General features: G+C 43.4%; 1 protein-coding gene across 3 annotated transcripts in view; it reads left to right on the top strand.

Moving 5' to 3' along the window:
- Nucleotides 1–16,854, top strand: part of PTPN12 (protein tyrosine phosphatase non-receptor type 12) — a 70,516-nt gene that overhangs the window by 27,238 nt on the left and 26,424 nt on the right. For 2 of the 3 annotated variants that reach the window (XM_032954232.2, XM_032954233.2), the window contains exons 4-11: nucleotides 34–129; nucleotides 1,124–1,162; nucleotides 3,116–3,187; nucleotides 4,739–4,807; nucleotides 5,194–5,336; nucleotides 11,280–11,346; nucleotides 13,341–13,418; nucleotides 14,590–14,691. In XM_032954232.2, coding sequence (XP_032810123.1) covers nucleotides 34–129; nucleotides 1,124–1,162; nucleotides 3,116–3,187; nucleotides 4,739–4,807; nucleotides 5,194–5,336; nucleotides 11,280–11,346; nucleotides 13,341–13,418; nucleotides 14,590–14,691 — 666 coding nt within the window. The other variant, XM_032954235.2, reaches the window with a different exon arrangement.

Raw genomic sequence — 16,854 nt, 5'->3', positions numbered from 1 at the left:
TGTGTGCACATGCGTGTGCGTGCATGTGAGCAGGGCGTGAGCAATCCGCGGGCATACATCGCCACTCAGGGCCCCCTGCCACATACACTCGTCGACTTCTGGAGCATGCTCTGGGAGCACAACGTCAAGGTACCTCCACATGCGGCCATTGGCTGGCCTTGCTTACATATGTATGTTCGTTTAACTTCTTTCGCACCGTACCTAGCCAACCATGATAATTGGAGATGCGGGATAAGGACAACACATTGAACACAAAGTTCTAAAGGAATTCGTTTTCAATTTACATTTCAAAGGGACATCCTAATATCGAAAAGAAGAGCGTTCCAAAGGGCCGCAGAAGCGCATCTGAGAGCACGATACAGTGACCATCTTTTTTCAATGGTTAGCCAAAACTTTTATGGTTACGATGACCCCTAACACGGTAGAACTCTTCTCATCCCTGGTGAAGCGGGGGAGGCGCTGTTGTCAAGGGCTATATTTCTCCATCAATGCAGCCATCCAATTCCAGCGGGGTCATGAACGTGTGCGGAAAAGGCTTCGGAGGCCCACCCCTGCCCGCTGATTTACCCCACCCTTTACCCACAATCTCTCCCACACTTTTCATTGCTGGGTGCTGTGGGTTTAAGCCACTTTCGTAAAAACTTAATTCAAAGTCTTAGTGTGTTTATCCATGGAAATTGCTCCTGTTATCCATGCATCTGTCTGAGTAAATATAGCCATAAGGATGAATTTACTAAATCTTGGGAGACACTGCTGGTGACTCCTTATTCGCAAGTGCATTTTAACATGTACAGCCTTTTGTAAATCCACTATAAATAATCATCAACAAACACTCAATTGAACATGATGATGTTTTTTTTTACTGCAAATAAAAGCATACTATTTCAATATATTTCTTGTTTATCTGCCAGTTTACATTTACAGTACATGAATGGAAGGAAAATATATCAGATGTCACATGACTTCACACAGAACACAACTCACTCTGTCTTTTGTCATGGCATGAATTCCACATCCTGCCACTTAATTCTTGTTTGAAATTGAGCAGAAGCTTTCCTTAGCTGGTAACAACATATTTAAATGTTTTCTTATGAAACTGATTTTTTTAATACTATGATTTCAGGTGATCGTCATGGCTTGTCAAGAGGTGGAGATGGGAAGGGTATGCTTTTTTTTTACTAAACGCATTCGTCACTTAGGAATGATATCAGGCAAGGGGCAATTATTGATGCATTGTGTCAATGCATCGGGAACTCAATGTGACAATAATTAATTATTTTACACGTCGTTCAGATGTGCACATTCTCGCTTGAAAAAAAAAATCCACATGTCTGTCTGAGTGGCTCGGAGGCCAAGAGCCAGCACCGCTAAGATCGTGCATTTAATTAAAAGCAGTTACCTTGGAATTTTGATTTAAAGCTTTCGTGACTGCAGTGATTCATATTCTTGGTTCTTTCGGTAAAGTCACGTTGATGGGAAACAATACAATAATAAAAATATAAAACAATAAAATTATCACGACGTTTCGACTGCGACACAAGCAGTCATCTACAGGTGTGAAAACCAATGGCAAGAACATTTGAAAGAAGTGGCGATTTGTATTTATTTATTTACTTTTAAACGTTAGCGCCACGGATAGCGATTTGACAGTTTGTTTAGATGGACGAGTCCATCTATGTTCGGAAAAGAGGAGGGGGGAGACGAAAATAATAATGTATGCTGTCTGAAAGGCACCGTAAGCGTGAACAATTGCTAAGCCAGAATCCATCTTCTCGGTTGAAATTGTCTCTGTGTTTGTATATGTGGATAGCCTCATGAACGAATCTCTCATGGTAGCCAGATGGCTTGCAAAGAACCTCTGTCTTGGAGAAGTCAATGTCATGTGAGCCTACTGAATTATAACAGTGATCTGCCACGGCCGAGGTGTTGGTCCTACCATGTTTAAGGTCTGCTTTGTGTTCATGAATGCGGTCCGAGACATGTCGTTTGGTTTCTCCAATGTAACTACTACCACAGAGGCAACTTAGTTTTTAGACACCAGGGTACTGTATGTCCAGAATCACATCTTTTACAGACGGAACCAGATCACGGATTTTATGTAATGTGTTGAAACGGACCTGGATCTTGTGTTTATTCAAGATTTTGGAGATAGTTTTTGTGATCCCCGCAATGTAGGATAAAGTGATGGTTTTGAAAGGCTCCTCAAGAGGGTCCTTCTTCATGGTTTGAGTGATAGCTTTGCGGATTGTATCGTCCCAACAGGTCTGTCCCTTTCACCTGAAGAAGGCCACTTGTGTTGTGGCCGAAACGTCGTGAGAATTTTATTGTTTTATTTTATTATTCTGTTCTCATTCTACGTGACTTTACCGAAAGAACCAAAGAAGATGAATCCTTGCAGTCACGAAAGATTTAAATCGAAACCTTGTTTAAAGTGTGGGCGGTTGCCCAGATTTGCAACCCAGGAATTCAACAACACGTCGGAGCTAAATGCTCTGATGTTAGCCCTCTGAGCCACCTGGCCACCTCGCAATGTATGCATTCTCAACATGTGGCCTGCAGACTGCTAACACAGACCACCGACACACACGCACTTTTATTTAGTTTATGTCAACTGACATTTTTTTTTATTGTCAGTCAACCTGAATGAATGTTAAAATCTTGAGTCTTGCTATGCACCGACACTAATTGTTGTAAACATACGCTCTCGACTTGTTTATGTTTATGGCGCCACTCCTCCCCCACCATAAAATTTGAGTTCTGTACAGGATATGGTGGTGTGGTGGCTTCCACACTTGCACTACATTCCGGTGAGCTGAGCTTGATTTCTGTCCATAGCTAACATCAGTGGCGAGTGGTAACTGAACCAGTCATGGTCCCACCACCACCACCTGTTTCTTTATTTGCTGGAAGCTGTCTCGGCTATCTTAAAGGCCTTGTAACCCTGACTCATAATTTTTGACGCTGTGTGCATTGAGGTGGTTTAGCGATATGGCCACATGAAGGGCTCTGTGCTGGTCAACACAAGCGGATGGGCGCGGCTGTCAGTTCTCTATGCACATATTTTAAGACCGTCATTAATCGCGGAAGCGATGCGTATGCATTTTTTTTATTGCAGAAAAAGTGCGAGCGGTACTATGCCTTAACGCAGGAAGAGCCACTCACCCTGGGACCATTCACAATATCCTTGGTGAGTCTTTCTTCTTTAGTTCCCTTCCATCATCTGTTCGAGACGATGGGGCTGAATGAGATCTTTCCCACCTGTTTCTTTCTTGTACAAACTTCATGGCTTCCTTTCCTCTTGTGGCCCTTTTTGGTTCGAGGTAAATTTTCACTGTCAATCCAGCGCATCTTTGATCTTCCTGTATCTTGTTCCGTGTACTTTTTTGTGTAATGCCATGTTTGGTGTTTTTTTTCCGAATCGATTCTAGAAAGTTCTGCAGGGAAAACATGGGCCCATCGCAAGTCTGCCCTGATCACATGAATCATATTCTTGGATCAATATCCTTGAAAATAAAGTTGTTTAGTTCTCCGCTCGGAAATACTTGCAATGATATTCGTTGGTTTAAACTCGGCCAACCCTAGACCATAGTCCGCTGCCATATAACATCATAATAATAAACAAGAATGGTCTTTACTTATCGAGTGAAGCGCCACTGGTTCTGAGGATTATTTTCATCGTTAATTTTTTTTGTTTGGCCATTCGCCATTTGCATACGGATGGAATTTGGGTGATCTTGAGGAAAACCTGTGCATATGAGGGGATAACACTCAAATCTCCGCACAGATACATTCAAGAAACTCATTGCTTTACTGTCGTCTCTTGACCACTTTTTAGCCCAAGTCTACACTATCAGATATTCCCAGGAAATCTCCCATACGAGTATTGGGTTCATCCCAACAATTAGCGATACCCGTTAGGGTCATGGAATGTGATGCGGAGAGAGATTTGGAGTGCGCACCCCTGCCACCTTCGCCTGCCCACTAACCATACGCCTCACTGCATCTCGGATTGAACTGCGGATAGAGTTTTAGCCACCTGCTAGAGTTAAATTAATAACGTACGCTACACACTTAGAGCTTCCAGACAAACAACAAATTGTATGAAACATATTCTTGGTTCTTTCGGTAAAGTCACGTAGAAGGGAAACAATAAAATAATAAAAATATAAAACAATAAAATTCTCACGACGTTTCGACTGCAACACAAGCAATCATCATCAGCTATAATTTGTATGAAACATATTTTTTGCTGTCTCTTCTCTCTTCGTGCAACTTTTCTTTCTACTCCAGTGTTTTTCGATTATATACTCGGTGATTTGTTCATACGGAACCTCGTGGTTGAAGAAGCAGGATTAGAGTATTTGGCTGCTTTAAATATTCTACGCGATAAGCCACTTTCTTGAGCTATAATTTGTGGCCCGGTCGCTTATGAAAAAGAAGCTAAATAGCGCAGCGGGCTTTACATGGTAAGGTAAAAAAATAGGTTAGTTTTATATGTATATATTTCTTAAGTGATTTGTTTACCTTTCCAAAACTTTGCACTCCTATCATGTTTTTGGTTTTGTTTGTTGTAACATTCTGACCCAACCCTAACTGGACGTCGGTGAAAAAGAGCTTTATAGCTCATCAGATTTGTCCAGTATACATAAATATTCTGATTTGTATTCTCTGCCAGGGAAAAACACTTGCAGGAGCGACGTGATTGATGTGCACGCTGCTAATAACCTTGCCGCTCTAGTTGCAGGTGGAGAAGCAGCACAGGGGCGAAGACTACTGCATACGGACACTGAGTGTTCACTATGGGAATGTACGTACACGCACGGTCACACTAGTGCCCACAAGCTCGCAACACGCAATGGATGGCCTAAATGTCGTGCCTTATAACAAATTAACAGTATTAATTCGTCAATAAAGGGTGACTGGGAAATAAAGGATGCATTACCGTTGGGTTATCTCAGGAATCGCAATCAAAAGAGAAAAAAAGCATCCTAGAGGATGCCAGGTGTGGAGATGGAGCAGTGAGATCAGTTTATGTGCAGGAGTGAGATGGATTCTGGCAGCCCTCGACCGAATGGGATTGCGACGCTGTGGGGAGGTCTTCATCCAGCAGTGGCTAGATAATTGCTGTTGATGATGATAATGTCGACCATGAACAGTATGGCACGGTGGCGCGTTGTGCGTGCTTGCCCACAGGAGAGCCGCACCGTCTTCCAGTTCCACTACTCCAACTGGCCAGACCACGACGTGCCCTCCTCCTTCGACCCCATCCTCGAGATGATCGCCATCATGCGCGAGTACCAGGACGATGAGGACAGCCCCATCTGCGTGCATTGCAGGTACCACTAGCACTGTCTGTATGTAGGTATGTATGTTGAACTTGAATTATGAAAAATAAGAATAGGTTATACCCTTTCCTGCAATAAAACAGGTGTTAAGACGTTTACACACCAAATGGGTACCTTTAGCACATGTCCAGGTGCTAGGTGTGGATTTTTACATAGCAGGATTATGAGAAATGCCAGTGGGTTAGGGGTGGTTATTATCCAACTGTAGATTGGCTGATGATGATGATTACCTGAAATGCATGACAACTTTCATCTGGCATTTCATAGGGCACCAGAGTGTCAAATATTATTTGCTCCAAGACCAAGTCCTGGCTTATGAGTCCTTCCTACTTACCGAGATATGAATTATAGAACTCTGCACGAATGTATAAATACGATAGAAAGGTTGTTGTGACCATACTTAAAGATGGTCAACACGTGTTGATTAAGGTTTAAGTTAAATTAAAACTGTGCACGCACAGCAAACCTTTCGAGTAACGTGAGCCGAGCAGCTATTGCCTCGTAGCCACCACAGACGACTAAAAACTCGGTGACGGCATTTGAATGAATGAACAAACAAGAGTCGCAGGCTAATTCATTCATTGTTATCCGGTGTCGTATGAAATACAATGGCGGGGGCGACGTTATGCGACGTGATCTCACGCACACACACACACAGGTGCGGTGCGTTGGGAGCCCGACATGTATTTCCTGCCAGATAGGGTGGTGGTGGCGGCGGCCAGGTGGTGGTACACACAGGAAGGGGGGACGTGGCCGTTGATTGTAGGCCTCGGTTGCAACAGCTGCCCCTTCGCGTGCCCACACTTGGCTCCTCCGTACGCTGCGACGAAACGGAAACGCGTGCAGCGAGCTCATATCTGCATGAGCCGCCTGCGGGGGACTCTCGCTGACGCAGGAAGTTTTGAGTGTTTTTTTTTTATCTTGACTGCATTTGACGTAACGTAAGAAATGAGTTACAACAATTGAAATTTATAACATTTGGTGTTTGTGCCATTCTTGTGGCTCAGGGGCTAATGCGAAGGTGCTGTATTTCACAGGCGGTTATAGTCTGCCAGTAAGGAGCGATATTGGTATGTGTAATCCCAGTTGAACAATTTGCTTGGTGATTTTTCAAGTTTGACAAATTTGGACCACGACACCAGCAGACAATGCTCTACTTACTTCGAATGACGTCAAGGGATCTCTAACGTCCACTGAAGCAGACGGCGGGTATTTTTTTATGGTGACTACACACAGCGCAGTAATAACCAGGGTGGCCTGCTGCATTCAATTTGTGAACCTCTACAACAAGTGGCAGACATGCATGCACTAGCCCATGTCACTGTCCCAAGCGTTATCATGACCACCCCCCCCCATCCCGGTTACAGGCGGATGTATGGAAAACATTAAAAACCTTTATTGGCTCATGTCATTTGAGCAAGTCTCTAACATTAATACAACATTATACTAAGTTTGGAACATCTTTAGGAGATCTATATTGCCCTGCCCAATCACGAGACAGACGAAAAGACGTAACATTATTCGTTATTCGATATCTGAGTTGTCTACGGGGATAAACTATGCACGCGACTATAATATTTGGCGACTGTAATGACAAAAACACATGCATGGCCACTCACTGATTCTGAATTGTTTTTAAAGTGGGCTTCTAGTACACATTAAGGACTGCTCTAATGAAAGTCAATCGCTTCCACAGAATTTGGGGAATGTGAGCTAAGAATGGCAGGGGTTGTGTTCGGGCATTAATGTCTTCATAATGTTTTACTCCATAAAAACCCAGCGGTAAGACTAAAATCCATTGGAGAGTATGCAGCCTTGTATATACCACCCCTTGTAGAGTAAAGAGTCAAACATCTTTTTATTTTAATATGAACCCCATGCACAGTATCTTTTACAGCATTAAAACAGTGAACCTTGTGTGTTTTCGCTACAGCTGGCAACTAACCATTTATGTCTCCATCGCCACATTTAAAGGTTAAACTTTGACAATCAAGGCATCAGTAGTGTACGCGTTCTTAACATTTCAATTTCAATATGTTGCCTTTTACGACGAGATTTTTTTTATGAATATTTATGCTAAAAGAGCCTCTGCTGTGGTTTAAAGTGGCTCCCGAGTTCAAGATTGACTGCTGAAATAAAAAAAATCATGGACCAGTGGAGAATAAATTAAAGGAAAGATTGGAAAGGGTCTCATCGTAAATTGGTCTCTGCCAGATTAGCCGATAGTGTGCCAAATTGAAGAAAAAAAGTTAAATACTGCAACATAACAGCACGTGAGTATTTTCTAAATTTTTTACAATGTAATGAGTTCATAACGTTTTAAAACATGAAATGTCAGGTGGATAAATGGTTGCACCGTTGATTAATGAGTATTACGCAAGTTACGTTTAAGCATGATTGGTTTAGCTCAGTAAAAAAAGGATTGCTCATACAGTGAAGGGATACACAAGGCAGAAATACATCCAACAGATGCCAAATAAAACAACAAAAATATACCAGTGCCAGAGAAGCAGAAAAAATTAATTGGGTAAAATGTCCTGTTGGAGAGAACATACATTCATCATTCTCGACATTAGTTGAAGACTAAGCACAATTCCTGACAATTGCTTAATGATCATAGCAAGGAGTTTCCTTTTGGCCAAGAGTACTCCTTACTGACTCTTGGCTAGAGCCAAACCAATGGGCAAAATCCTTTCAGTTGGCTTTACTCAAACAAGTCTGCGGAGCGTTTAACAGAAGGATGGGTTTTTAGAAAAAAATCTGATAATGCACGGGGGGGCATTCTTTCTCAGTATCGTCATGTGCCGATGTAACCGTGCTTGCCCGTGCTCCTTTCGTGACCTTTTTTTATCGTTGTGGCATGGTGCGGATCCCTCGCCCTCCGAAGCCGCTTGCAACGCCGCGATCAGACCACCTCTCTCCTGCACCGCCTGCGTTTCGCCACGGAACGTCTAGACCCATACGTTTCTCTCGCCCACATTGATTCCCTCGTAACTACAAACATCCTATCTTGACAAGAGGCAGAGATTTTGGCCTGATAGTATGATTGGCCAGAAAATGAGACGCGCTTCTGAATCATGGGTTGTGAAACGTGGTGAGGTAGTTGAGACCATGCCAGCGCTCTGACTTTCACAAAGCAGAACCCTGACTCCTGCTGCAGAGTGCAGTCCATTGCCGTGCTGCATAGTTGAGATCACCTATCGTAATTCCATGAATGTGTTGTGTTTTTTTCAAGACTCGCTTTGATGGCACCCGTCATTCCACTCCACCTTTATACATGTGTAATGCCCTAAAACTCTTGAACCTTTGCACTACATCCTCAATATTAATGCAACCAGCCTGCCTTTTTTGGTTTCCGCTTACTGTAAAATGTGCATCCCCTGTTTTATTTATCTGTGGCTCCAAAAATAAAAAAGGCGAGGATCTAAAGGAAATGTATTAGTTTCGGGTGACTTAGAAATGGGCTCTGGTTACAAAGCTTTCTTCCGCGGATAGGACTCGTAAATTTGTATACTACACAGACGAGCTACTTCAGAAACCTGAAGGTAAACAGGCAGTCAACAGGTGGACAGCGGTCAATGTTAATTATTAATTAGTGTTCACTGCCTCAACGGAATTACGGACTTCACTGCATTGTCTGCATGGGTCGCTCGCTGATCACTGCGTGCTGGAGCCCAATGAGCTACATTGTGGCAAGTCAACATGTTCTGTAAATATTAAACCACAACCTCTGAGAGTTGTGTGAAACTCACCAAGCGGTCGGTTTGAATTAGGCGATTAACTGTGATAACATTGAGGAGGGTAAGCAGAGTGGTAAAGTGGTTAGCATGCTGCGTTACGAACCTGGCGATTTGAGTTCGATTCCCAGCCAGGCCTAAAATCAGTGGCGAATGAATAAAAAAAATTGCTGGAATTTAATTTATATGTATAATACAATACATTGTGGTTCTTTGTCAATACACTGTTGGATGAAGGCCTGCCCATGCTTTATTGAACACGAGGGGGGGGGGTGGGTTGTTTGACCATGCTTCACCACGCTGGTCTGCGCAAGTTGGTAAAAGAGTGCCCGTGACCGTTTCTTATATTATTCAATGCTGATGTTAATCTAATTGTTAAGCAACCCTTCGTCATGAATCCAGCAACCCAGGTTCGATTAATGAGTAACAGGTGATGATAGAGTTGATACTGTCTGCCGCACACCCTCCACCTTTAACAAACCCCACTTACCACGTAGGTAAATTACGGTCAACAAAACCCACACGATCGACAATTACGTGGGGACGCGTCCGTCCATTGGTGAAATAAAAATTGATTGAATTTTTAGTCTATAAATATATAAACATAACATATAACGGTCCTTGATCAATCCCCTGCTATGTGAAGGTCTCCCTACGCCATGTTGGACTTGGGTGTTGTTGGCCATAATTCACCGCGCTGGTCAGAGCGAGATGGTGAAAGGGGGGGATGCCCAGGATCAGTTCAACTATCACTCGCCACTGATGTCGGTAGCCTTGTCAAGGAATCGAACTCGGGGTAGCCGTGCTCAGAGCTCAGTGGGTGAACCGTTGCGCACTGCACTCCCCTGCCAGTATTAACTGCAGTGGGTTATTTCATTGTAGTCATTATGCTTGAGCGTGTATGTGTATGTTTATAAACAGCCTGCCTGGCATGATGTTATCACCGCCCGTGAACTGCAATCGTACATACTGTAGCGCACACTGTTGATGCCAGATGGACTGATAATTATGGATTCACGATCTCGCACATGTTCACACGCCCACCACTGGAAATATTTTAGCAGGGTTTGCAAGCCGCCACCATTGGCTGCAGTAAATTTCCCACTGCGGCAGCGTGGCACGGTTCAGCGTTTCCGCGAGGCTCCTTATACCGTATGATGGATTTGCAGATGCCCCGCTTGTGTAATGACTTTATTTTGTGATGACCTCAGTTTACACGTCATTGAATGCTGTAAGCAAATCACACTGCCCATGTTGAACAATGTTTATCGGGAAAATGTTAATAGATTTAATGGGCGTATTAAGATTAGTGGGAAACGTGTAGGGGTTTTGAATTGAAATATTTTTTTTCTGTATTTCTCTCGCAATGTTCCAATGGAGTATCTATTAATCAGATCACTGTGTATGAAAAGAAAACACATTGATTTATCACAATGCTCTTGTAGTAGTTACAGTACACGTATATGTCCAGCACGTTTGTCTCTCGCTGGAATAGGGCCTTTCCCCATCCAGGCGAGTCGTTGGAGTTGTGTGACCGTGTTGCACCACGTTCATCAACGCGGGGCTGTGAATACGGGGCGCATAAACGCTGGAGCAGAGAGTGCAGCAGGGGATGTTGCTGCACTGCCCTCTGCTGCCCTTAACGTAGTCCCGCAGCATCCTATAACAACCTGGCTGGCTTGTCGATTACTCATCCGAGCACGACTCTGCTTATCGTCTGAGATCTGAAGGGATTGGGTGCAATCTGGGTAGGGATTCAAATAAGTGGTCATACAAATCATTACATGCTGTTTAATATAATGTGTATTACATAACATATACTGTTTACGTACAAACAAATGTGTCCTTATGGAGTAAGTACAATAATGGGTGGAATATATGTATACCCTATGCCAATACGCTTGGACAACAAAATGCTACGCCTTCTGTTTATTGCTGTAGCCTCCTCTAAAAAGTAGATTGAATGCATTGTGTGCAACACTAGGACTGTTTCACCTTGCTGTCTGTGGCTCGTGCGTTTGACTGGTTCACCTTGCTATCTGTGGCTCGTATGTTTGACTGTGGTTCACCTTGCTCTCTGTGGCTCGTATGTTTGACTGTGGTTCACCTTGCTCTCTGTGGCTCGTGCATTTGACGACTGTTCCACCTTGCTAACTGTGGCTCGTGCGTTTGACTGTGGCACGTGCTGTGACTGTAGCGCAGGCTGCGGAAGGACCGGGGCCATTTGCGCAATCGACTACACTCGGAATCTACTCAAGCTCGGGGTGAGCCATCTTGATATTCTATACCACGTTCAGGAACAGGATGTACCAAAAATAAAGTTTAACAAAACATACATGAAAGCGCACCATTTTTTTGTTTGTTTGTCGAGATCATTCATGAAATCGAACCCCGTAGGATCAATGGTAATATGCACTGGAAATCTCGATACCGATAGGATATCGTAGCTTTGAAAGGAGACCTGGCCAGTGGTATATTTAGACAAAGCGCAGTAGACCTTGAGTCAAGATAAGCGGCAGTACACCAGCTGAGTTATGCACCCTTCGTGCTGACCACCCACACTGAAACATATCTATACTGTACGTGTGCAAAGTATGCTCAAGGCTTTGAAAAATTTTTTTTTACAAACTACGTGTCATTTTTAATTGATTACGGCATACCCTCCTCCTTTGGTACGTGCAGTTGTAGCTTGCACTACAGTCGCTTTCCCACACGGCTTTCTGATTTTCAGAGACAACGCAGATGTTTTCTTTTTTTGGAGATTCCATGCATGTTCACACCAACTTACATTCGTCAACGTCCACGGCGCTACTTGCATTTCCAGAGGCCTTTTTGGCGCTGGCCACGTTGAAATTAACTGGACGTTTGTCTTTTTCGCATTTTTACAGCGAACGTGTGGGCAGCCCATCCCACAATATTCGCGTTGTCCAGACAACGTGGACGACTCGCGCTGTCCGCCTTCGGCTATGTTTTCACAATAACTCTGGAGCCTGACGCGTTGCTGGCAGCGTGGAATGTTTTGGCTCTTTTTCACACCCCAGGAAATCTGCAATTTCAATTAGTGTGTTGCTCTCTCTTCTTACGTCTGCCAACCCCCTTTGCGATTGTGATGCAGTGTTATACATCACGATTTCACGAGTCTTGTTGCTTACAAACTGACACGAGCCTTCCAGCCATGAGGTTTTTTTATGATCTCTGGAACCTTTGACAATTAAATAAATATAACGGTTGACATTTCAGCAGGAACAGGTAGAAAGTTGACTCCCTAGGACGATTGCAAGTTAAGCGGATTCTGTCCCATGAACAGGTAGACATTGTGTTAAGAGCACCAAACCCCACATAGCCTATTCAATGAGCGATTGCATCCTGCTGGTAGCCGCAGTTTTACATTTTCGTATAAGGCTTGCCGTGACCCAATGCCACTAATAAGCCACAGTTCAGTGAGACAGTCAGGACAGGTGCTTTTTAAGAAGATAGAGGGACGTGTAATAGCCACTGTCCAATCTAAACTCGTGAAAAGTCGAGGCATACCAGCCTTTTATTAATTGAGATGTTCTGACCACAGCAAGGCCACTGTAGTCGTATCGAAATTGGCCAACATCACAATTGGCTTATATGTGCTCAGAACCTAAACAACAATACCACACCTACCTATGGCATTTTGTATTGTGAAGAGTTCTGTTAACATTGTTTAGGGTGTAATGTTTATATATAGTGGAAGAAACGATGCATCAATTATGCGGGTACTATTGATTCTTAAACGCATGATTCATGCATTGAATGGCATAAGTAAAAATGTTTTTTTTATTTGTGTGTATGAATGTCGTGCATCTGGGTGGTGTGATGACACGTTGGTTCATGCACTGCTATGAACCCCACGACCCAGCCACAGATAACATCAGTGACAAGTGATATATTTTTTTTTACCATACTTTCACCGTGCTGGCCCAACAGGAGCGGTTCTGATATGACTTGCCGCTGATCTTAGCCATGGCCCGGGAATCGAAGTCTGGTTTCTGGGTTTGTAGCGCAGCTCGGGAACTGCTGTGCGCCCACTCCACCACAAACCCCGAGACGTTACACAGAGCATATTCACAGAGGCACTTGCTTAGCATAATTTCTCAGTTAAACTGCACGTTTGATTGTGTAATAAAAATAAGCTATAACCTTTCAGGCAATGTCTCCACATCACGCGTTCGTTTGTTTAATTTCGAATGTGGTGGCGGGCGCGGGTTTTTTTTCTTTTTTTTTGCTGCAGAAAATCCCAGAGAACTTCAGCGTCTTCAACTTGATTCAAGACATGAGGACCCAGCGGCCATCCGCTGTGCAAACCAAGGTAATTTCCCAGCATCAGCGCGGCGGGGCCTGCCTCGTGCCGCGTCTGCTCATCGTCAACGGGGGAAAGTTAATATTACATTCTTCAGTGCACATTGAGGGCCTCCACTTGGCTTAGGTCACATTTATTATTTCTACGTAGCCATGTATGGGCTTTTAATTTAGAAATTCACCAGAATTGTCGTGGCCGCCAATGTTTTTTTTTTGCTTGGTTTGTCATGTTGGCATCGTTATTCATCGCCGGTGCTATCGCATCATTCTAAGTTCCCTTGCTTGGATTGCAAGACGTGTGCGACAACGTCGGTGAAGCGTTCGTGGGCCTACATCGAGGTCAGGGTTGTAGCTGTTCATTCATCTGACAATATTGCGTGTTAAGTGGCCGCTTCGGGGGTCTCGTACGTAAAATAACCAGTCAAAAGGATAACATAGCCAATGACCAAGGCACTCGCAGTGTGTACGGTCTCGTATGATCTTGGAACCTAAGCAGGTTTCAGCCTAGGTAGTGTTTATATGGGCGATCACCATACATGAAATCACAAGGTGTTATGGGATGCTGGGCGCCACGTTGTTAGCAACGGAGGGCAATGCAGCAAAAATCTATTTACTGTAGTGTTCTTATCCACTTCAGCGTTCATATTCCCTGCCTTCACCAAACCGCACTGACAAATTTGGTGAAGTATGGTCAAATAACACGCACTTATTGCACATTGTGGCTGTACAAAAACATACAAAACAATAACAGACTTGCAATAAATCACTGAGAGGGAAAGTAAGCTCTCGACCGTTTGGGTACTGACCATATTTAGGAAATGTCTGTGGACTCGTATTGTATGGATTGATGTTGGCCTTGCTCTTATTGCCCAGTGGGCTTTAACCATTTAAGGAAGTGCCTCGCATCTCAACATGCAGCCTTATAATCAAAGCCCTCAGCAGTTATCAATGACATGTACGCTTACAGTATATAGTTTCCCTCCCCTCCCCCACCCCCCGCCTCTCTTCAAGCTCGTTATTTAAAAATATTTAATAATCTGTCGTCGTTTGAGTGCCTTGTGTTTGTTTTAAAACGCTCGTGTGTGTTGAGCGCTCGACGGAGAGAGCGCATGCCGGCTCTAGCCGAGCTTCCCGTCTCACCCGTTTGTCGCTCGCGTCCCGTGCCCTGCCGCTGCTCCCAGGACCAGTACGAGCTGGTGCACTGCGCAATAGCCCAGCTGTTCCAGCAGCAGATACTGGCATCCAGCCCCTGCTTGAATTCCAACTTGCCTGCGCTCACCACGGTGAGGACAACACAGCGCACCGATGTTCATCCGCCCACAAACCTACTTTGAGGTTTTTTTTTCTTCCCTGGCCGTTTGGCATTTCGCAACGTTTTTGGCCCGTGCCCAGCAAATTTGATTAAACGATAATAATTAATTAGATGCGCCCACATGCATGTGCGCGTAGTCCGTACAGCAACCGCCAACGTTTGGGTCAGGCCTCTTGGATGTTGTCTGTGTAGCGTGGCAATTCTTTTAGTCAACTAAAGAGTTTGACGTTTAAGCAAGGTATTTATTCCCTTTGAACAGTAAACACTGTGGTTCCAGTCCCCATACAAAATACAAACGTATATGTAAGCTGGAGGCCTGAGACCAAATTACCAGAATGTGCCTAATCTTATCAGATCTCAGAAGCCAAGCCGGAGTTGAGCCTGCAAAGTGCTTCAATGATCGACCACAGTTTACAAACCGGGTTGTTATTGGCTGCTACGTGACTACATTGTGGAGAGCAAAGGGAAACGCATCTGATGTTGCACTACTTTTGTCCACTCGCATCTATGCTCCCTGCATCTGTGCTGGTCAAGTGACCCTCACAACCTGCAGGGCATGGGGAGGCCCTCATCGAGCAGTGGATTTCTAAGGCCAGATAGCCAGAATAAGATAGCTTATTACTAAATACTGTATTGCCAAGGTGATTTCGAATTTTTTTAACATTTCAAACTTAATCTTCTTGGTTCTTTCGGTAAAGTCACATAGAATAGAAATAAAACAATAAAATAAAATTCTCACGACGTTTCGGCCACAACACAAGTAGCCTTCTTCAGGTGAAGGAACAGAACTGTCGGGATGACAGCGCTTCAATGAACACTGCTAAGCTTGGCAGCGTCATATCTCGGACCGCATCCGTGAACATAAAGCAGACTAGAAACACGGTAGGACGAACACCTCAGCCGTGGCAGATCACTGTTATCATTCAGTGGGCTCACATGACATTGACTTCTCCAAGACGGAGGTTCTCTGCAAGCCATCCGGCTACCATGAGAGATTCGTTGATGAGGCCATCCACATACAAACACAGAGACAATTTCAACCGAGAAGATGGATTCTGGCTTAGTAACCATTGGAAAGACGTTATAAACCATTTCGGTTCTCGATTGATTGTATTGTACGGTGACTTTCAGACCGCAGTCCATTCGCTGGGTACTGCCTCTTAATACCTTTCACACGATGGTCAATAAATAGTATGGTTTATAGCATGTTGTATAATAATAAATGGTATAACAGTATAATGTTTAACATAATTCATAAGGCAATATATAGTATCGTAATTGTATAGTAAATATACAGCAGTGAGGTATACAGTAGGGTTGGTAGAATAAGACATAGTGTAATATTACAAGTCTAATATTTTATAGTCTAAAGTATAGGGTAGTGTATAGTAACGCATTGTATAATTCAAGGGTGGGGTTTGTCTTTGGCAGTGTATATTACGGTGTATAGTAGTGTAATGTAGAAAAAAGTTTAGTTGGGAGACCTATCAATATAATGCACAATGTTAGAGCTTACATTGGGCTGTGTATACGATATTATACAATGTAGTTTAGATTGGAAGGTATAATATTGTAATGTATAGTAGTCTAGTTTATAGCATAGTTGTAACGCAACACAGGACAGCAGCGCATCGTGGCTGTTTCTCTCTCTCCCCCCTCCTCCGTTCCGAGCATAGATGGACTCGTCCGTCTGAACAAAGCTCATCGCTTTCCGTGGTGCTAACGTTGAAAATCAAAAAGAAACTGCCACTTTTTTCGACATAGAATTGTAATGTATAACGACTTATTGTTAGTAGCTCAGCTGATTGGAGAGTATATTGAGTTTATTGATAACATTGATGTAGTTTCTATTTTAGTTTTTTTATCAGTTTACTATATGGTATTGATAATATAGTGTAGTTTATACCCAATTACTTTATGTTAATAGCTCAACTTATTGAAGAATATATTGAGCACATTTATTATATTGATGTAGTTTATACTTAGTTCTTTCACATCGGCTTATTGTATGATAGTTGGGTAGTTGCAGTTCTTTAGCATCAATATACTAAATGCGTCTTTTGATATGTAAACTCTGACTTTAACATAGCTACTTCCGTGACCAGTTACATGCTAATCCCTCACCCTAACATCA

This window comes from Petromyzon marinus, chromosome 14 (assembly GCF_048934315.1).
Source record: "Petromyzon marinus isolate PM22_M1 ecotype Great Lakes invasive population chromosome 14, UKy_Petmar_22M1.pri1.0, whole genome shotgun sequence".
Classification (NCBI taxonomy): Eukaryota; Metazoa; Chordata; class Hyperoartia; order Petromyzontiformes; family Petromyzontidae; genus Petromyzon; species Petromyzon marinus.
The sequence above is the reverse complement of the archived record's forward strand: the minus strand, read 5'-3'. Positions and strand labels throughout refer to the sequence as shown.